General features: G+C 38.1%; 1 protein-coding gene across 1 annotated transcript in view; it reads left to right on the top strand.

Moving 5' to 3' along the window:
• Nucleotides 1-23,028, top strand: part of MEIKIN (meiotic kinetochore factor) — a 135,099-nt gene that overhangs the window by 62,736 nt on the left and 49,335 nt on the right. Inside the window, exons 10-11 of the mRNA XM_040241605.1 lie at nt 2,687-2,767; nt 9,929-10,048. Of these exons, the coding sequence (XP_040097539.1) occupies nt 2,687-2,767; nt 9,929-10,048 (201 nt within the window). The remainder of the gene's footprint in view (nt 1-2,686; nt 2,768-9,928; nt 10,049-23,028) is intronic.

The raw sequence follows: 23,028 nt of genomic DNA, 5'->3' as shown, positions 1-23,028 counted from the left end.
CCTGAACAAACTGAAAAATCAGCAATGCTTTATAGATCTGTCAAAGAAGTAAGGTCACTTGGTAAACTGCTACACCAGATCATGGAAAGACAGACAGGTGGATACAGAGAATGTTGACTTACCAGAGCAGAAACTCATGAACAGAAACCTGCCTGAGAACCAGTGCTGGGGTGGGAAAACCAAAAATGTCATCGATGAATTTCTGAAGGCTCATTGTGGACAACTCAAGAGGAACCCATTCATCAGAGGAACCTCCACACTTCTGTGAGTTTTACCTGCAGAAACTGTGCCAGATCCTCATAATGAATATCAGTGAAGAATACCCTCATGATTCTGGTAGTGAGAAGGGAAAAGAGACCATTTTGAAATACCTCAATCATTTTAAAATATTCTGTTCTTCTTAACAAAGCCTGCTCTCAACAGAAGGTGTTTAAGATCCTAACTTGCTGGGGTTTTAGCAGAGCCTAACCTACTTGGGGAAGGGAAATACCTGATTCCAGCCAGCTCTGCCCTTCCAAGTGGAGAAAGGAAATTACCCAATTCTAGCTCCCTCTCGGAGGGATTGGGGGCAGGAGGAGAAGGGAACGACAGAGGATGAGATGGCTGGATGGCATCACGGACTCGATGGACGTGCGTCTGAGTGAACTCCGGGAGTTGGTGATGGACAGGGAGGCCTGGCGTGCTGCGATTCATGGGGTCGCAAAGAGTCGGACACGACTGAGCGACTGAACTGAACTGAACTGAGCTCCCTCTAGCCTTCTACATCGGGGAATGGAAGTGTCCAACTACTACAGGATGGTCCTTTTTAGCCATCCTGTCTCAATTTGCGGGGAGGGGAACTAAGAAGGACTGGTGATGTTCACAGTCCAGGGGCATAGGCTCAATAAAATACTGATTTAATCATAGAATTGTAGAAGGCTTCCCCTTTCCCCCCACAATTTATCAGTGCATTATTAAAGACTATTCACCACAGTTGTTATTACTCAGTACAACTTGTCCACCTTTTAGCAAAAATTACAAGCCATGCTAAATAGGCCAGAAATTACTGTTTAAAGAGACTGAATCAGCATTGGGACCAGAGTCAGATATTACAGTGGTGTTAGAATTATCAGACCAGAAATATAAAATAACTGTAATTAATATGCTAAGGCAGTTACAGGAAAAAGTAGACAACATGCAATATAAGCAGAGAGATGGAAATTCTAAGAAATAATCAGAAAAGGAATGCTTGAGATCAAAAATACTATACCAGAAATGAAGAATGCTTTACCTATTTTAAGAAAAAGTTTTATCTTTAAACTTTGAAGTTGAGAGAATTATAGATAGAAATACATATCCCATTTAAATTATAACACACATCCATATAACAAAAATAGGACATCTGAAAAGTGATACAAATGTTTTGATAGCACTGTGAAATGTGTCTTAGGATTCTGAATTTGTTTCAGCCTGAAAAAGATCCTGAGCCTAGAGATACAAATTTTCAAACAACCTTAAGCTCTCATCATCTAAAAATCAAGGTTCCATCATCTCACCAGAGGTCTGTTGTGGAAAGCAGTGCAGGTAAATCAGTTGCTAAAGTTCTGCTGCCGCAGCCTCTCAAACCTGCATTGGTAAGCACTGTTCTTTTATTAGCTGATTCTTGAAATGATTGTAAGATGAAAATGTACTTATTAGAAAGATTTAGATGTACATAATTTCTTAGCAAAGCTAGGAAAAATTGCAGAGAATCTATATACTTACAGCTATATATAGGCAGGTATGTTGTAAATGGACTGACAGTTGACAATTGGTTTGCTTGAGACCACTGGGAAAGATTATTCAGCAGAATTAAGAGTTCAAGTGCCATATTGGAGGGGGTAATATTGGAGAAAGGAAAGCAGGGAGGAAGGAAGATTGGGGTGAAATAGCCTTAGTCTTCAATGCAGAGCTGACAAAAGCTATCCCAGTGGGGAGGTCTGGAGCATAGATTGTCCATTACAGGAATCTTACATTGGGCTGCTATGTTCAAATGTTGGCTGAGGCTTGCCCAAGAAGGTAATGGCCTCAACCTAAAAGCTGAAGCAGATTCTAAAGATGTTGCAGCTGGGAGCGATCAGGTAACTATGCTCCTTCAGTGGGGCAGCATGTATCTTATGCAATATTTGCATGACAGTTCCTAGGGTAGAATAATCCCTGCTGTTCAGATGAACATATTAAAAGACTATATAGCTAATAAATTAGAGAGCTAACAGATTTAGTGTACTAGGTAAATGTACCTATACATTTTTTGATAGAAGTTTCCTAATAAATATTCCAGATTATGTCTTGAACAACTAGTTTAAGAGATTTCTAAGCCAGAAGAGTGAAAGGAAGAAAAGATGAAAGAAAAAAAGAAACCTAACACAACTTCCCTATGATGTTCAAATTTTATGAGTTTGGGTTCCAGGCTTCTCAGCATACACTGACACCGTTTCAAAGAGGTTTATCATTTGTACCACTTGGAGTTTTTTTTGAAGTTGTTTAACCTAGCTCAAGTCAAACAGTTCTTTAGTTACCTGTCTAGTGGTTTAAAATTGAACTAGTAGATTAAAATGTTATTACTGTGACACATTATGATATAGTATAAAATTGTAAAATTTTGTGTTTACCATATTAATTTATTTCTTTCTGCTGTTCAATTCTCTGTTTCACAAAATATTGATAGAACACACATTCCAGTACTTCTGATAAGAAAAGCAGAGGCCTGTTAACAAGTACTCCATCTTCACAAACACCTGGTCTAGTGGTAAGTGTTATTATTATCATTTAGCACTTGTAGTATCTATTTTCTGGCTCTCTGTTCTCACTCTTTTTCTATTTCTCCTAGACTAGGGGAATATTGCACATAGTCAATAATGTCTGTATTTTCTGTTGCATAAACATATTTTTACTGGAAGTACTCTATATACTGTTATACATGAAAGAAATATTTTTCTTCTTTAAAAAATTTTTACTGTGGCAAAAAATACATAACATAAAATTTACCCTTGTAATCATTTTTAAATGTACAGTTCAAGTACATTCACATTGTTGTAACCATCATCCATACTCAGAAATTTTTCATCTTGCAAAGCTGAAATTTCATACCCATTGAATAGTAAATTCCCCATTCCTTCCTCCTCCAGTCCCTTGTAAACACCATTCTACTTTTTGTCTCTATGAATTTGACTGTTCTAGGCATTTCGTATAAATGAACCAGATGGTATTTGTCTTTTTTGTGACTGACTTATTTCACTCAGCATGATGTCTTCACGGTTCATCCATGTTGAAGAATATGTCAGAACTTATGTCCTTATTTAAGGCTGAATGATATTCCATTGTATGAAGGTACCACATTTTGTTTATCCATTCTTCTGTTGTTGGACATTTGGTTGCTTCCATCTTTTGGCTATTGTAAATAATGTTGCTATGGACATGGGTATACAAATATCTCTTTGTAACCTTGTTTTGAATTCATTTGGTATATTATTTGAAGTGGAATTGCTGGTCCTTTGGTAACTCTCATTGTAGCTTTTTGAGGAACCTACATACTTTTTTCCATGTCAGCTGCACTATTTTACATTCCCACCAATTTACAAGGGTTCCAATTTCTCTACATCCTTGTCAACACTTATTATTTTCTGTGTTTTTCTTTTTTTAAAAAAACAGGTGTAAGATGGTATCTCCTTGTGGTTTCAATTTGTATTTCTCTAATGGCTAATGATGCTGAGCATCTTTTCACATGCTTATTGGTCATTTTATATCTTCTTTTGAGAAATGTCAGTTCAAGTCTTTTGTTCATTTTTAAAATCAGGTTGTTAATTTTTTTGTTGTTGAGTTATGGGAGTTCTTTATATATTCTAGATATGAAGCCCTTATCAGATATATGGTTTACAAATATTTTCTCCCATTCTGTGGGTTACCTTTTCATTCTGTTAATAGTACCCTTTGATGCACAAATTTTTTAATTTTTTTAAATTTAATTTTTAAATTAATTTATTTAATTTAATTGGAGGCTAATTACTTTACAGTATTGTTGTGGGTTTTGCCACACATTGACATGTAGTCCAGTTTATCTTTTGTTCTTCTTTTTGTTGTCTGTGCTTTTGTGACATATCAAAGAAGTCATTATTAAATGCAATATCATGAAGTTTTCTCCCTGTATTTTCTTCTAAGAATTTATAATTTGCCTCTTACCCAACCAGAGTTCTTCTGAGGTTCAACTGAACAGCAGCTATACAGCTTGCAAGTAGAGCAAGATCAGGTGTGCCTCTTCAGTGCAAGCAGTCCTCACAGAAGCTCATATTGTAGCTTGCATAGCAGTCTGGAGAGAGCTCAGATACAAGAAGATGAGATTCTGTATCTTTTATAATAACACCTAAATGTAGCTTCCAGGGTCCCCACAAGGGACATGCCTAATTATAAGAGCCAGGGAAGCCCAAAATGTGTGTTTTCTAGCATTTTTAAAATTTACACTGTATGTATAGTTCCTCACAATTAGATATCATTTTTACCCTAAGCAGTGTCGCCTGGTAATATAGGTGACATTCTTACCTTTATCAGATTCTTAGTGGAACAGAGCAGGAGAGTTAACCAAAGATCACTTTTGCAAGATGGGAAAAAGGTATTCTGTGAACACTCTGGTCACAGTCTTTCCAGTATTCTAAAAATTAATATTTTTCCTAGAAAATGACTGTTTTTTATTCATTTTTGTTTTATCTTTTGGGTTAATATATATATATATCAGAAATGTGTTTAAAAATGATTTTTCCCCTACAAAACTAATTAATTGACTATTTTGTAAATACCAACATCTTTTTTAAATTAAGCTATCATTCACGTTTTTAAAAATTCACCTTGCTGAAGTATAAATTCAATGACTTTTAGTATACTCATAAGCTTGTGCAACCACTACTACAATCTAATTAAAGAACATTTTTCGTCACCCCCTTCAGTTCAGTTCAGTTCAGTTGCTCAGTTGTGTCCGACTCTTTGCGACCACATGAGTCGCAGCATGCCAGGCCTCCCTGTCCATCACCAACTCCTGGAGTTCACTCAGACTCACATCCATTGAGTCCGTGATGCCATCCAGCCATCTCATCCTCTGTCGTCCCCTTTTCCTCCTGCCCCCAATCCCTCCCAGCATTAGAGTCTTTTCCAATGAGTCAACTCTTTGCACGAAGTGGCCAAAGTACTGGAGCTTCAGCTTTAGCATCATTCCTTCCAAAGAAATCCCAGGGCTGATCTCCTTCAGAATGGACTGGTTGGATTTCCTTGCAGTCCAAGGGACTCTCAAGAGTCTTCTCCAACACCACAGTTCAAAAGCATCAATTCTTCGGCGCTCAGCCTTCTTCATAGTCCAACTCTCACATTCATACATGACCACAGGAAAAACCATAGCCTTGACTAGATGGACCTTAGTCAGCAAAGTAATGTCTCTGCTTTTGAATATACTATCTAGGTTGGTCATAACTTTTCTTCCAAGGAGTAAGCGTCTTTTAATTTCATGGCTGCAGTCACCATCTGCAGTGATTTTGGAGCCCCAAAAAATAAAATCTGACACTGTTTCCACTGTTTCCCCATCTATTTCCCATGAAGTGATGGGACCAGATGCCATGATCTTTGTTTTCTGAATGTAGAGCTTTAGGCCAACTTTTTCACTTTCCACTTTCATCAAGAGGCTTTTTAGTTCCTCTTCACTTTCTGCCATAAGGGTGGTGTCGTCTGCATATCTGAGGTTATTGATATTTCTCCCGGCAGTCTTGATTCCAGCTTGTGTTTCTTCCAGTCCAGCATTTCTCATGATGTACCCTGCATATAAGTTAAATAAGCAGGGTGACAATATACAGCCTTGACGTACTCCTTTTCCTATTTGGAACCAGTCTTTTGTTCCATGTCCAGTTCTCACTGCTGCTTCTGGACCTGCATACAGGTTTCTCAAGAGGCAGGTCAGGTGGTCTGGTATTCCCATCTCTTTCAGAATTTCCCACAGTTTATTGTGATCCACACAGTCAAAGGCTTTGGCATAGTCAATAAAGCAGAAATAGATGTTTTTCTGGAACTCTCTTGCTTTTTCCGTGATCCAGCGGATGTTGGCAATTTGATCTCTGGTTCCTCTGCCTTTTCTAAAACCAGCTTGAACATCAGGAAGTTCCCGGTTCACATATTGCTGAAGCCTGGCTTGGAGAATTTTGAGCATTACTTTACTAGCATGTGAGATGAGTGCAATTGTGTGGTAGTTTGAGCATTCTTTTGCATTGCCTTTCTTTGGAATTGGAATGAAAACTGACCTTTTCCAGTCCTGTGGCCACTGCTGAGTTTTCCAAATTTGCTGGCATATTGAGTGCAGCACTTTCACAGCATCATCTTTCAGGATTTGAAACAGCTCAACTGGAATTCCATCACCTCCACTAGCTTTGTTCCTAGCGATGCTTTCTAAGGCCCACTTGACTTCACATTCCAAGATGTCTGGCTCTAGATTAGTGAATACACTGTCATGATTATCTGGGTCGTAAAGATCTTTTTTGTACAGTTCTTCTGTGTATTCTTGCCACCTCTTCTTAATATCTTCTGCTTCTGTTAGGTCCAGACCATTTCTGTCCTTTATCAAGCCCATCTTTGCATGAAATGTTCCCTTGGTATCTCTAATTTTCTTGGAGAGATCTCTAGTCTTTCCCATTCTGTTCTTTTCCTCTATTTCTTTGCATTGATCGTTGAAGAAGGCTTTCTTATCTCTTCTTGCTATTCTTTGGAACTCTGCATTCAGATGCTTATATCTTTCCTTTTCTCCTTGGCTTTTCGCTTCTCTTCTTTTCACAGCTATTTGTAAAACCCTCACCCCCTTAGCAGTCACTTATCATTCCTCCCATCTCATCCTCTAGCTTCTGGAAGTTACTAATCTACTTTCTGTCTCTTTAAAGTTTGCTTATTGTGGCCGTTCCATATAAATTGTATCATACAGTATGTGGCTTTTTGTGTCTAATTGCTTTCACTTACCATAATATTTTTAAGATTCATCCATGTTACAGCTTTTATCAGTATTTTGTTTATTTATGGCTGAATAACGTCTCATATTAAGGATATACCACATTTTATTTACTAATTCATCAGTTTATGGGTATTTGAACGTATAGCAGTGCTATGAGTGTTCATGGACAAGTCTTTGTGTGGATATATGTTTTCAGTTTTCTTGGGTGTATACCTAGAAGTAGAAGTCGAATTCCTGGGTTACATGGTAACTGTACATTTAACATGTTTTTGTGATGGACTTTTAGAAACAGTTTTATTGAGGTTCAGTTCACCTATTTAAAGTATAAAATGTTTTTTAGTACATACACAAATATATACCATCATCACCCCAGTCAACTTAGAACATTTTTATCACCTCACAAAAAAACCCCATTCCTTTTAACCATTGCCATTTTCACTTTATTCTTCCATCCCACTCTCTGGTCCCAAGCAACCACTAATCCACTTTTTATCTCAATAGATTTCCTAGATATTTATTCACATTTATGTGAATAAAATCATATGTAGCCTTTTGTGACTAACTTCTTTTAGTTTAGCATATTTTCAAGGTTAGTATATACCAGTACTTTCCTTTTTGTGGCCTAATAATAGTAATGTATTCATGGCCATTTGAGTTGTTTCTGCATTTGAGCTATTATTAATAATGAGGAGCTATAAACATTCAGATACAACTTTTGTGTGGATGTGTGTTTTCATTTCTTTTGAGCATATAGCTAGAAGTAAAATTGCAGAGTTATATGGTGACTCTGTGGTTAATAATTAGAAGTTTGATAGACTGTTTTCCAAAGTGGTTGAACAATTTTACATTCCCAGCAGCAGTAGGAGTGTCTTAATTGTCTGTATTCTTACCAACACTTACTATCATCCATCTTTTGGCATGTGAAGTAGTATCTCATTGTGATTTTGCAATAGAGCTTATTGGCCTTACATGTATATATATCTTCTTTGGAGAAATGTCTACTCAGATTCTCTGCCATTTAAAGTTAGGCTATTAGTCTTTTTATTGTTGAGTTGTAAGTGTTATTTATATGTTCCAGATACTAGACCCTTATCAGATAAATAATTTTCAAATGTTTTCTCCCATTTTGTAGGTAAATATTTAGTGTCTTTTAATAAATAAAAATACTTTTGAGAGCACTTAATGGCTTGACATTTTAAGGTCTACATTTTTTTTTCTTTTTTTTATTGAATGAGTCTATTTGCCCTTTGGTTTATTCCATAGCTTGCTGCCACCAAATGAGTCATTTAGATTCCCCTCAGTTCCAAGCTGTGATTCCTTGGCTGGCTTCCCTGAAAGGAGGATAGTTGACTCAAGGGCTTCTAAGGATTTTCATTTTCTAGGGTCTCAGTTTCAGGTGACCTTCTTAACACTGTTTCAAAATACACATTGATAGGTCTCAAGTTGTTCTGTCTCCCTACGAGGAAGAGGAGCTGGGCAAGGGCAGATGCCCCCAATCCCCACCCAGTCAGTTGATAATTCATTCTGGGCACTCATGCATGTAGTATAGCCTAGGTTCAGGCCAGATCCTACTCTAGTCAGATCTGGAGTGTCAACATGACAGAGCTTCTTGAAATCCAAAACTAAGGAGTATGGATCGTGACTTTGGCTTTAAATATTTTGATTTTGATGCAGAAATATGTGGTAAGTTGAGAAACCTGATAATGATATGGGTATGATGCTCTGGAACAAGGTAGAGATTTAAAAATCTCTAGTGTACAATGGTAGGCAAAAAGAGGGCAAAGGCAGAACACTGGGGAAGGCTAACAGTTAAGGGAAGATCAGGGAAATTAGTCCATGAGGTGTAGTTGCTGGGTAGGTGAATTTCATTTTGGGGGCTTCCCTGGTGGCTCAGAGGTTAAAGCATCTGCCTCCAATGTGGGAGACCTGGGTTTGATCCCTGGGTCGGGAAGATCCCCTGGAGAAGGAAATGGTAACCCACTCCAGTATTCTTGCCTGGAGCAGTTCAGTCACTCAGTCTTGTTCGACTCTTTGTGACCCCATGAACCGCAGCATGTCAGGCCTCCCTGTCCATCACCAGCTCCTGGAGTTTACCCAAACTCATGCCCATTGAGTCAGTGATGCCATCCAGCCATCTCATCCTGTCATCTCCTTCTCCTCCTGACTTCAATCTTTTCCAACATCAGGGTCTTTTCAAATGAGTCAGCTCTTTACATCAGATGGCCAAAATACTGGAGTTTCAGCTTTAACATCTGTCCTTCCAATGAACACCCAGGACCAATTTCCCTTAGGATGGCCTGGTTGGATCTCCTTGCTGTACAAGGGACTCTCAAGAGTCTTCTCCAACACCACAGTTCAAAAACATCAATTCTTCTGCTCTCAGCCCTCTTTATAGTCCAACTCTCACATCCATACATGACCACTGGAAGAACCATAGCCTTGACTAGACGGACCTTTGTTGACAAATGTCTCTGCTTTTTAATATGCTGTCTAGGTTGGTAATAACTTTCCTTCCAAGGAGTAAGCGTCTTTTAATTTCATGGCTGCAATCACCATCTGCAGTGATTTTGGAACCCCCAAAATAAAGTCTGTTACTGTTTCCACTGTTTTCCCATCTATTTGCCATGAAGTGATGGCACCACTTGATATGTATAAATTAAATGATATTTTAGCAAATGAAAATTCTTATTTAAAAATAATTTTAAAGCTACAGAGCCTTGCATTATTCTTTATAGATTCATTTGTTCCCAGTTAAACATGCATCTTTTGAAGAGGTATTTCTAAATATCAGCAGTTATATTAATTCAGATCAAATTATTCATATGTCAAGCTCACAAGAAAATCATTCAATTGAGAGAGTAATTCAACTTTTCTTTGGTTACTTCAAAATGATTGTTTTGCAGTATTGTACTTCTACAAGAGTAATGTATTCTTTTATAGATTGATTTGTCCTCAGTGCAAAAAGCATCTTTTGAAGAACTATTTCCAAATGTCAGCACTTATGTTAATTCAAATGAAATTGTTCCTGTGTCAACTTTGCAAGACAGTTCTTCAAATGAGGTAGTACTTTCAAATTTTCCTTCACTTACTAAAAGAAATAATTACTTTTATATTGGATACTTTGTATATGAGATACTTTAAGAGATCTGCATCTACATGTGGAGTCAGCTATCAGATATAATTCCAAATAAAGGATATTAGGCTGTCAATTTGCATCATCAAGACCTAGGAATATAAAAAACCCAGAGGAAATAGTATTATCCTACTTGGATCCAAAACTCAATATGTCTGTGCATAGAAATTGTTGACATCAACTTAGTTGTGTTAGTAGGAATATATGGAAGTACTAATAAAACTCATAACTCTTAAGAGCTATGGCTGGGGGATGGGGGATGGGAGTAAAGAGAGAGGATGACTGGAAAAAGAGAGGAGAACAAAAGAGAGAGAGGGGGAGAAAGAAAGAGAGAAAGAGACAGAGAAAAGGGAGAGAGGGCAGACAAGAGAGACAGAAAGAATAAGACAAGAAAAGGGCAGAGAGATGAAGAAATAAAAATGCAGAACTTAGGAATGGGTAGTAGTTTATTGTAGCTAGACCCCAGTGTGACCCTAAGGTGGAGATGGGGATGCAGATGGTGCGGAAAAAGCTAGAGATGAGATTGTAGAGATAAGGAGAGGCCAACATCAAAGATGGTCTTATAATCCTTGTTAAGGAATTTGGTGCTAAAGCTTAAACTCCAGTACTTTGCCCACCTCATGTGAAGAGTTGACTCATTGGAAAAGACTCTGATGCTGGGAGGGATTGGGGGCAGGAGGAGAAGGGGATGACAGGGGATGAGATGGCTGGATGGCATCACTGACTCGATGGACGTGAATCTGAGTGAACTTCGGGAGTTGGTGATGGACAGGGAGGTCTGGCGTGCTGCAATTCATGGGGTCACAAGGAGTCGGACACGACTGAGCAACTGAACTGAATTGAACTAAAGGAATTTGGATTTTTTCTGGAGGGGCTGCTGGTAAGAGCTTGTAAACAAGAGATATGAATGTTCTAGTATGAAGTTTATTTTGGCTCCCAGGGTAGAGAAAGGCTGAGACTAGAGGCAACTTGAAAGATAATCTTCCAGAGAAAGGAAGAGAAAGAAAAAATATAGGATAAGAGGCTTAAGGATATTAAAAAGGGTTTAAAATAGGAGTTTAGGGGAATGGAAGAACTAGGGAAACCCAAGATTATAGCCCATTGCTGAGAGCCTTGTTGAGACTGGGAACTCTTACTTAAAAAAAAAAAATACTCTTTGTGAGCCATGATATAATTGACATACAATGAGCTACACATATTTAAAGTGTGCAATTTAAATTTCTTACATATATGAGCACCCTTGAAACCAGCACAATCAAGATAGTGAAAATATTCATCACCAAAAGTTGACATTGGTATGGTGGTGGTTTAGTCACTAAGTCACATCTGACTCTTGTGACCCATAGATGGTAGCCCACCAGATTCCTCTGTTCATGGGATTTCCCAGGCAAGAATACTGGAGTGGGTTGCCATTTCTTTCTCCAGAGGATCTTCCCAACCCAGGGATCGAATCTGAGTCCCCTGTATTGTAGGCAGTCTCCTATATTACATGCGTTTTCTTTACCAACTGAACCACCAGGAAAGTCTGGTATTGATATACACAATCATATTTACAAAGCAGAAATAGAGACACAGACATAGAGAACAAGCCTATGGATACCAAGGGAAAAGAGGGGAATGGAGTGAATTGGGAATTTAGGATTGACATACATATACTAGTGATGAAGAAGTGAAGTCGCTCAGTCATGTCCAACTCTTTGCAACCCCATGGACCGTAGCTTACAAGGCTCCTCTGTCTGTGGAATTTTCCAAGCAAGAGTACTGGAATGGGTTGCCATTTCCTTCTCCAGGGGATCTTCCTGACCCAGGGATCGAACCTAGGTCTCCCACATTGCAGACAGATGCTTTACGGTCTGAGCCACCAGGGAAGCCCATACTAGTGATACCAAATATAATAGATAACTAATGAGAACCTTCTGTATAGCCCAGGGAACCCTCCTCAATGCTGTATGGTGATCTAAATGGGAAGAAAATCCAAAAAATGGAATATATCTATATATATAGCTGATTCACTTTGCCGTACAGTCGACACTAACACAGTATTATAAAGTGATTATACTCTAATAAAAGTTAAAAAAAAACTTTTCCTGTATATAAGCATCTTTGAAACCACCACCACAATCAAGATAGTGAAAATATTCATCACCAGAAGTTTCCTCCTATAATATTACAATTTCTTTCTTCATGCACCCCAAACAACTACTTATCTAGTTATTGTCGTAACAGATTGGATTTTGGAGTCCTTCAGGAAAGAGAGAGATTTTTTTTTTTTTAAGTCTGACTTCTTTCACTCAGCATAGCTATTTTGAGATTCAGCCATATTGTTGAGTATATCAATCAGTTTCAGTTCAGTCACTCAGTTGTATCTGACTCTTTGTGACCCCATGGACTGCAGCATGCCAGGCATCCCTGTCCATCACCAACTCCCAGTGTTTACTCAAACTCATGTTCATTGAGTCAGTGATGCCATTCAACCATCTCATCCCTTGTTGTCCCCTTCTCCTCCCACCTTCAATCTTTCCCAGCATCAGGGTCTTTTCCAATGAGTCAGTTCTTCGCATCAGGTGGCCAAAGGATTGGAGTTTCAGCTTCAGCATCAGTCCTTCCAATGAATATTCAGCAATGATTTCCTTTTGGATGGACTGGTTGGATCTCCTTGCTGTCCAGACTCTCAACAGTCTTCTCCAACACCACAGTTCAAAAGCATCAATTCTTTGGCACTCAGCTTTCTTTATAGTCCAACTCTCATATCCATACATGACTATGGGAAAAATCATAGCCTTGACTAGATGGACCTTTGTTGGCAAAGTAATGTCTCTGCTTTTTAATATGCTGTCTAGGTCGGTCATAACTTTTTTTCCAAGGAGCAAGTGTCTTTTAATTTCATGGCTGCAGTCACCATCTGAAGTGATTGTGGACCCCAAATAATAAAGTCTGTCACTGTTTCCACTGTTTCCCCATCTATTTGTCATGAAGTGATGGGACTGGATGCCATGATCTTAGTTTTCTGAATGTTGAGCTTTAAGCCAACTTTTTCACTCTTGTCTTCCACTTTCATCAAGAGGCTCTTTAGTTTTTCTTCCCTTTCTGCCATAAGGGTGGTGTCATCTGCATATCTGAGGTTATTGATATTTCTCCTGGCAATCTTCATTCCAGCTTGTGCTCATCCAGTCCAGCATTCCTCATGATGGACTCTGCATATGAGTTAAAGAAGCAGGGTGACAGTATACAACCTTTATGTACTTCTTTCTCATTTTGGAACCAGTCTGTTGTTTCATGTCCAGTTTTAACTGTTGCTTCTTGACCTACATACAGTTCTCAGGAACCAGGTCAGGTGATCTGGTATCCATTTCTTGAAGAATTTTCCACATTTTGTTGTGTATCAGTTTGTTGTGTTTGAGTGTATCAATAGTTTGTTCCTTTTTATTGCTAAATAATACTTCATTGCATGGTATACGTAATTTATTTACCCATTCATCTATTTATGAACATTTAGATTATTTAGCTGCTGGGAACATTTCAGTGAAGTATTTGTATTAATAAAGAATCTCTCCATAATCAAACTTTAGTGAGGCTATCCTGAGCTCTCTTCTAAACTAGGCCTTGACTTTGGGCTTCCATGTCCATCCTTGAATATGATTTTAGCAAGAATTCTGCTCACCAGTTTACAGAAAGTCCTCCACCTCTGATATCTGATCATTCTGGCTGCTTTTAGCATGCTGGCCTATTAAGTCTAATTCAGTTCCTGGACCCAGTTTCCATGAGTGTATTGATGGGGAGGGTTTTCCCACACTTAACCACAAGCAACCTCCAGGCACCAGCTGGGTATCCTAGAAAGTGAAAGTGAAGTCGCTCAGTTGTGTCCTACTCTTTGTGGCCCCTTGGGCTATACAGTCCTTGGAATTCTCCAGGCCAGAATACTGGAGTGGGCAGCCTTTCCCTTCTCCAGGGGATCTTCCCAACCCAGGGATTGAACCCAAGTCTCCTACATTGCGGTGGATGAAATTCAACCCAATTCTGACACTATCTACCCAGAAACAGGAACAGATTCCACAGGTAAAGGGCTCTGTCTTACAGGAACAGCTTATACTTCAGACACCAATTCCAAGCCCAGGTTATTACCTGTGTTTCTGATAGGCTGGCTATAAATTGGAGGTTCCCATGACCTGTCTCCTGAGACTTCAGACTCCAGTCACAAGTCCTTTACTTCCAACTTACTGGCTGTAAATCAGAAGTTCTCACAACTCTCTCCTTGGGTTCGATTAACTTTCTATAGTGGCTCATAGAACTCAGAAAAACATTTTAATCACTAAATTACTGGTTTATTTTAAAAGGATATGATTCAGGAACAGCCAGATAGACGAGGTGCATAGAGCAAAGTACCGTGGAAGGGTGCAGAGATTCCATGCTTTCTCTTGGAGTGCCATTCTCCCCAATCTCACCAACCAAGATGCTCTTTGAACCCTGTCCTTTTGGAATTTTATGGAGACTTCATTGCATAGGCATGATTGATTAAATCAGTGGTCACTGGTGATTCATTCAACCTCTAGCTACTCTCTCCTCCCTTATGAAAAGATGTTATGGTATGGGCCTGAAAGTCCCAACCCTCTAATTACATAGATGGTTTCCCTCACAACCAGCCCCTATCCTAACTATAGTTTGAAAGTCACTTTATTAATGTAACAAAAGACACCTCATTTCTCTTATCACCTAGGGAATTTCAGCTCTATGCCAGAAATGGGGGCAAAGATCAAATATATATTTCCTATCATAAATCATAGTATCTTAGATCAGTTAAGCAAGAATCACCTTACCCTTGATGTCTCTCCTCTTAGCAGTTTTCCCATCCTCTGACGCTTTCATTGTTCATTGGCTTTAAATCCCCAGCTATCTTTGCTGTATTTGGAGCTGGACACAACCTCTCTCTGCTATTGCAATACCACTATTGCAAGTTTTGTATAAAACTTTCCTTATTGTTTTAGCAAGTGTTATAATACACATTCTTTTACACTATGGGTATAAACTTTCTTTCCTCTTGGATAAATATCTAAAAATGGAAATTGCCAAGCTGTTTTCCAAGTAGTTATACCATCTTACATTTCTACTAGCAGTGTTTGAAACTTGTTTCTTTATGTGTGACACTTACTATGGCCAGTCTTTTAATTTGAACCATTCTAATAGATATGAAGTGATATCATAATGTGATTTTAATTTATATTTCCCTAAGGACTAATGATGTTAATCACTTTTTCATGTACTTATTTTGGAAAAGGAAATGGCAACCCACTCCAGTATTCTTTCCTGGAGAATCCCATGGACAGAGGAGCCTGGTGGGCTGCTGTCCATAGGGTTGCACAGAGTTGGACATGACTGAAGTGACTTAGCATGCATGCATGCATTGGAGAAGGAAATGGCAACCTACTCCCATATTCTTGCCTGGAGAATCCCAGGGACAGAGGAACCTGGTGGGCTGCCGTCTATGGGGTCACACAGAGTCGGACACGACTGAAGCGACTTAGCAGGTACTTATTTGACATCTGCATATCTTTTTTGGTGATATATCTGTTCCAATATTTTGTCTATTTAAAAAATTATTTGGTTTTCTCATTGTAGAATTTTGAGAGTTCTTTGCATATTCTGGATGCAAATCCTTTATGAGATATATGCTTTCAAGAATATTCTTTCAGTGGGCACCTTGTCTTTTCACACTATTTCTACTGTCTTCTTAAAAAAAAAACACCTTAATGTAGTATATTTTACATATAATAAAACTTACCACTTAAAGTTTTACAATTAAATGATTTTTTGTAAATTTAGAGAGTTTAAGCATCACCATAGGTCAGTTTCAGAACATTTTTTTACCCACAATAAGATCCCTTATGCCCATTTACACTTAAGCCCTGTTCTCAGCCCCAGGCAAATACTGATCTACTTTATGTCTCTCGAGTTTCCTTTTCTGGGCATTTCATATAAGTGGAATCATATCATATGTAATTGCTTGTGAAACAGTTTGAAGAACATAAATTTTTAACTTTGATGAAGTCCAACTTGTCACTTTGTTATTGGGATATGCTTTTGTTGTCATATCTGAGAAATCTTTGCCTAACCCAGGATCACGAAGGTCTTCTGTGGTTTCTTCTAGAAGTTTCTTAAAGTTTTACATTTTTGGCTATGAGTTAATTTTATTAAATGATGTAAGATATGGATTCAAGTTCTTTTTTGTTCATATTGACATTCAATTATTCTAGCACCATTTATGAAAATGCTATCCTCTCTTCACTATACTGCCTTTGCACCTTTGCTGACAAAAAGTTATCCATATATATGTATGGGTTTCTGTCTGGATTCTCTATATCATTTCTTTCATCTACTTGTCTATCTTTATACCAGTACCAGGCAGTATTGAATAATGTGGCACTATAGTAATTCTTGATATCAGATAGTGTTTGCTCTTTGACTTTGTTATTCTTTTTCAGTTGGTTTGGCTTTTAGGTCCTTTGCACTTGTATATGAATTTTAGGATCAGCTTGTCAATTTTTACAAAAAAAACAAGAAACTCTAATGGGATTTTGATTTGGATTGCATTGAATCTATAGGTTAATTTGAGGATAATTGACATCATAACAAGATTGAGTTTCCTATCTTAAGAAAAAAGGGCATCTGTCCATTTTATTTAGGTCTTCTTTAATACCTTAAAATTTTTATTGTACAGGTCATTATTCCCACCTGATGTCATTATTTCTCACCTAATTTTAATATTTCATATTTTTATGCTATTAATTTCTATTTCTCGTTATACATTGCTAACATATAGAGATATACCTTTTTAAAAAATGATTCCTTTTTTATTTTTTTAACTTTTTATTTTGTATTGGGGTGTAGCCAATTAATAATGTTGTGATAGCTTCAAGTGAACAGTGAAGGGACTCAGCCATATATACACATGTATCCATTCTCTCCCCAAATTCCCCCCCATCCAACTGATTCTTTTTTTAAAAAATAATGTATTTTAGTTTGCACTGGGTCTTTGTTGCTGCCCAGGTTTTTTCTAGTTGCAATGAGTGGTGTCTACTCTTTGTTAAAGTGCACATACTTCTGATCACAGAGACTTCTCTTCTTACAGACACAGGTCTTAGGGATGTGGGCTTCAGTAGCTGCAGCATGCAGGCTCAGTAGTTGTGGCTTGCAGGCTCTAGAGCATGGTCTCAAAAATTGTGGCACATGGGCTTGAGTTGCTCAGTTGCTCTGAGACATGTGGAATCTTCCTGGACCAGGGATTGAACACCTGTCCCTTGCATTGGCAGGCAAATTCTTGTCCACTGCACCACCAAGAAGTCCAATAAATATATCTTTTTGTTTGTTGATCTTTATATTGGTCTTCTTGGACTACCATAACAAAATACAATAGACTAGGGGGATTAAACAACAGAATTTTATTTTTTCAGAGTTTTAGAGGCCAGGAAGTCCACGACCAAAGTGCTGGCCTATTCATTTCCTGGTAGGGCTCTTTTCTTGTCTTGTAGGTGACCACCATCTTGCTATGACTTCAGATGACCTTTTCTCTCCACGCAAAGAAAGAGAGGGCTCTGGTGTTTCTTTCTTAAATGAGGGCACCAGATCTCTCAGATTGGGCCTAACCTTTATGAACTCATATCACCCTCTCATAGACTCTATCTCCAAATATAATCTCATTGAAGGTTATGACTTGAACATATAAACTTTGGAGGGACACAAACACTCATTTCATGATAAAGATACTGTAAACTTGCTAATCTTAATTATTAGCTCTAGTAGTATTTCCCCCTAAAGTTTCTGTTTGACCATAGACAATTACATCATCTGTGAATAAAAACAGTTGTACTTCTTCCTTTCCAATATGGATGCCTTTTGTTTTTTCTTACATAATTGCACTGATTCCATCCTCCTGTACAATGTTGAAAGAGAGCCATAAGGAGAGCAGACATGCTTGCCTTGTTTCTATATTTTGATGACAAGCATTTAGTAGTTCACTCTTAAGTATGATATTATATGTAGGTTTTCTATATATTTTCTCTTAGTTTAGGGAAGTTACCTTCTATTCCTAATATGCTTGAGAGAGTTTATCAGAAATAGATGCTAGATTTTGCCAAATATAGCTTTGTGTCTGTTAAGGTGATTGTAGGGTTTTTCTTGTTCAGTTTGTTAATATGGTGAATTGATGATTGCAAATTGAATATAATGTATTGATTAATGTTCTAGTGTTAAGCCAACTCTGCATCCTGAAGTAAACCCTATTTGGTTGTAATGTATTTTTCTTTTTATATATTGTTGTATTTGATTTGCTTCAATTTTTGCATCAGTGTTCATGAGGGTCTGTAGTTTTCTTTTAAAGTGTATGTAGTGTTGCCTGGAAAACCCCATGGATGGAGGAGCCTGGTGGGCTGCAGTCCATGGGATTATGAAAAGTCGGACAGGACTGAGTGACTTCACTTTCACTTTTCACTTTCACGCCTTGGAGAAGGAAATGGCAACCCACTCCAGTGTTCTTGCCTGGAGAATCCCAGGGATGGCGGAGCCTGGTGGGCTGCCGTCTATGGGGTCGCACAGAGTCGGACACGACTGAAGTGACTTAGCAGCAGCGTTGAAATGTGTATATTATCATATGTGAAGTGGATTGCCAGTCCAGGTTCGATGCATGAGACAGGGTGCTCAGGTCTGGTACACTGGGATGACCCTGGGGGATGGAATGGGGAAGGAGGTGGGAGGGGGATTCTGGATGGGGAACACATGTGTGCCCGTGGCTGATTCATGTGGATGTTTGGCAAAAACCACTACAATATTGTAAAGTAATTAGCTTCCAATTAAAATAAATTAATTAATTTAAAAAATAAAGTGTATGTCTGGGTTTGGTATCAGAGTAATGATTAAGCTCATAAAACAAGTTGGAAAGTATTTCTTCCTCTTCAATTTTCTGGAGAAGAGATAGTATTATTTCTGTCTTAAATTATTTTTGTTTGGCGGAATTCACTATTGAAGCCATGTAGGCCTGGAATTTTCTTGGTTGAAAAGAAATGTTATAATTACTACCTTTTTCTGGAGGAGGGCATGGTTACCCACTCTAGTATTCTTGCCTGGAGAGTCCCATGGACAGAAGAGCCTGGCGGGCTACAGTCCATATGGTCACAAAGGGTCAGACACGACTAAAGCGACTTAGCATGTATAACCTCTTTAGGGCTATTCAACTTATCACTTTCTTCTTGAGAAAACTTTGGTAGTTTGTGTATTTCAAGGAATTTGTCCATTTCCTGTAAATTTATTGTCAAATATTTATAATATTCTCCTATTGTTCTTTAATATATGAGCATCTGTAGTGATATAATCTTTCTCATTCCTGGTATTGATAATTTATGTCTTCTCTCTCTTTTTTCTGAGCAGTCTGGTTTCTGCTCTGATGTTATTTTTTTTAGTCTGTTTAGTTTAGGTTTAATTAGCTCTTCTTTTTTTACTTTTTTAAGATGAAAGCTGAGGTCATTGATATGAGACCTTTCTTCTTTTCTAATATAGTAGTTTTAATGCTGGGCTTGCCTGGTAGCTCAGCTGGTAAAGAATCCACCTGCAATGCAGGAGATTCCAGTTCATTTCCTGGATTGGGAAGATCCCCTGGAGAAGGGATAGGCTACCCACTCCAGTATTCATGGGCTTCCCTATGGCTCAAGTGGGAAAGGATCCACCTTTCAATGCAGGAGACCTGGGTTTGATCCCTGGGTTGAGAAGATTCCCTGGAGGAGGGCATGGCAACCCACTCCAGTGTTCTTGCCTGGAGAATCCCCATGGACAGAGGAGCCTGGCAGACTATAGTCCATGGGGTTGCAAAGAGTTGGACATGACTGAGTGACTAAGCACAACACAGTTTACTTCAACTATACATTTACTTCAACTACTGCTCAGATGCATCCCACAAGTTTTGACACAATGTGTTTTCATTTTCATGCAGTTCAAATACTTCCCATTTTCCCTATGTATTTATTCTTTCATCCTTGGGCCATTTAAAAGTGTGCTATTATATAAGTATCTGAAAAATTTCCAGAGATATTTCTGTTACAGATTTTAAATTTCATTCCGTGGTGATCTGAGACTATACTTTATATGCCTAGATTCCTTTTAAATTTGTTGTTTTTGTTCAGTTGCTAAGTCATGTCCAACTCTGCGACCCCATGGACTGCAGCACATCAGGCTTCCCTGTCCTTCACCATTTCCCAGAATTTTCTCAAACTCATGTCCATTCAATCAGTGATGCCATCCAACCATCTCATCCTCTGTCACCCGCTTCTCCTTCTGCCCTCAATCCTTCCCAGCATCAGGGTCTTTTCCAATGAGTCAGCTCTTTGTATCAGGTGGCCACAGTATTGGAGCTTCTGTTTCAGCATCCAGTCCTTCCAGAATTCATTCCAGTGAATATTCAGGGTTGATTTCCTTTAGGATTCACTGGTTTGATCTCCTTGCTGTTCAAGGGACTCTCGAGAATCTTTTCCAGCACCACAGTTCAAAAGCATCAATTTTTTGGTGCTTAGCCTCCTTTATGTTCCAAATCTCACATCTGTACATGACTATTGGAAAAATCGTACCTTTGACTAAATGGACCTTTGTAAGCAAAGTGATGTCTCTGCTTTTTTATATACTGTATAGGTTTGTCATAGCTTTTCTTCCAAGGAGCAAGTATCTTTTAATTTCATGGCTGCAGTCTCCATCCACAGTGATTTTGGAGCCCAGAGAATAAAATCTGTCACTATTTCCATTTTTTCTCCATCTGTTTGCCATAAAGTGTTGAGATATGTTTTATAACCCATATGGTTTATTTTGGTGAATGTTCTGTGTATGTGAGAATCATGTGTATTCTGCTTTTGTTGGGTAAAGTGGTCTATGAATGTCAATCAGTCGTGTTGATTGGTAGTGATGTTCAAGTAGACTATATCCTTGCTAATTTTTTGCCTACTTGGTCTATTGATTATTAAGAGATATTGAAATCTCTTACTGTAATGGTAGATTTGTCTCTTTCTCCTTTTAGTCCTATCCTTTTTTGTTTCACATATAAAATATGTGAATATTTTATATGTAAAAAATGTTTTATATGTGAAACAAAACCTCTGTTACTAGATGTATAAACATTTAAGAGTGGTTAGGATTGTTATATCCTCTTGATTAATTCATCCTGTTTATCATGAAAGGCCTTATTTATCCCTGGTAATATTCTTTGCATAGAAATCTCCTTTGTCTAGCTTTCTTTTGACTTGTTAACATGGTGTTTATTTTTGTATCTTTTTACTTTAAATTTTTTTTAGAAAAGTTTTAGTTTTATAGCAAAACTGAGAGGAAAATTCAGTGAACTCTCATATATTCGCTATTCCCACACACACATAGCCGTAATTATTATCAATATCATTTATCAGAACGTACACTTTAAAATCACGAATAAGCCCACATTGACATATCATAATCATCCAAACTCCATAGTTTAAATTAGACTTCGTTCATGGTGTTGTATATTCTGTGGGTTTGGACAAAAGTATAAGAATATTATAGGCATACCTCAGAGGTATTGCAGGTTTAGTCCCAGACCACAGCAGTAAAGTGAATATCACAATAAAGTGAGTTACACAAATTTTTTGGTTTCATGGTGTATATAAAATTATATTTATAATATATAGTAGTCATTTAAGTATGCAATAGCTTTCTGTGTGTGTTAGTTGCTCAGTTGTGTCCAACTCTTTGTGACCCCATGGACTGTAGCCCACCAGGCTCCTCTGTTCACAAACTTCTCCAGGCAAGCATATTGGAGTAGATTGCCATTCCCTCCTCCAGGGGATCTTCCTGACCCAAGGATCAAACCTGGGTCTTCTGCATTGTGGGCAGATTCTTTACCATCTAAGCCACCAGGGAAGTCCTGCAATTGTTTTATGTATCTTAATTAAAAAGTTGTTCAGTCACTAAGTCACATCCAGCTCTTTGCAACCCCATGGACTGCAGCACACCAGTCTCTTCTGTCCTCCACTATCTTCCGGAGTTTGCTCAAATTCATGTCCATTTGTCAGTGATGATACCTAATCATCTCATCCTCTGCCACCTCCTCCTTTTGCCTTTAATCTTTCCCAACATCACACTCTTCTCCAATGAGTCAGCCTTTCACATCAGGTGGCCAAAATATTGGAGTGTCAGCTTCAGAAACAGTCCTCCCAATGAATATTCAGGGTTCATTTCCTTTAATATTGACTAATTTGATCTCCTTGCAGTCTAAGAGACTCTCAAGAGTCTTCTCTAGTACCACAATTTGAAAGCATCAATTCTTTGGCATTCAGCTTTCTTTATGGTAATTCAACTCTCACATTTGTACAAGACTACTGGAAAAACCATAGCTTTGACTATACAGAACTTTGTCTGCAAAGTGATATTTCTGCTTTTTAATATGTTGTCTAAGTTTGTCATAGCTTTCCTCCCAAGGAGCAAGCATCTTTTAATTTAATGGCTGCAAAAAGAATTTTATTGGCAAAAAATGACAAAACAATTGTAATAGTAACATCAAAGGTCATTGATCACCATAACAAATATAATAATAATGAAAACATTTGAAAAATGTGTGAATTACCAAAATGTGACACACAGACATCATGTAAGCAAATGCTATTGGATAATGGTGCCAACAGACTTGCTAAACAGAAGGTCGCCACAAAACTTCAATTTGTAAAAAAAAATTTATATATAGTACTAGGAAAATGCAGTAAAGCAGGAAGCAATAAAACTAGGTAGTCTGTAATTATAATACCAGAGATAATCATGATGGTGTGATCACTCACCTAGAGCCAGACATACTGGAATGTGAAGTCAAATGGGCCTTAGAAAGCATCACTATGAACAAAGCTAGTGGAAGTGATGG

This window comes from Oryx dammah, unplaced genomic scaffold (assembly GCF_014754425.2).
Source record: "Oryx dammah isolate SB20612 unplaced genomic scaffold, SCBI_Odam_1.1 HiC_scaffold_5, whole genome shotgun sequence".
Taxonomy (NCBI): domain Eukaryota; kingdom Metazoa; phylum Chordata; class Mammalia; order Artiodactyla; family Bovidae; genus Oryx; species Oryx dammah.
Note: the sequence above shows the minus strand (reverse complement) of the source record. Positions and strands in the feature narration are given on the sequence as shown.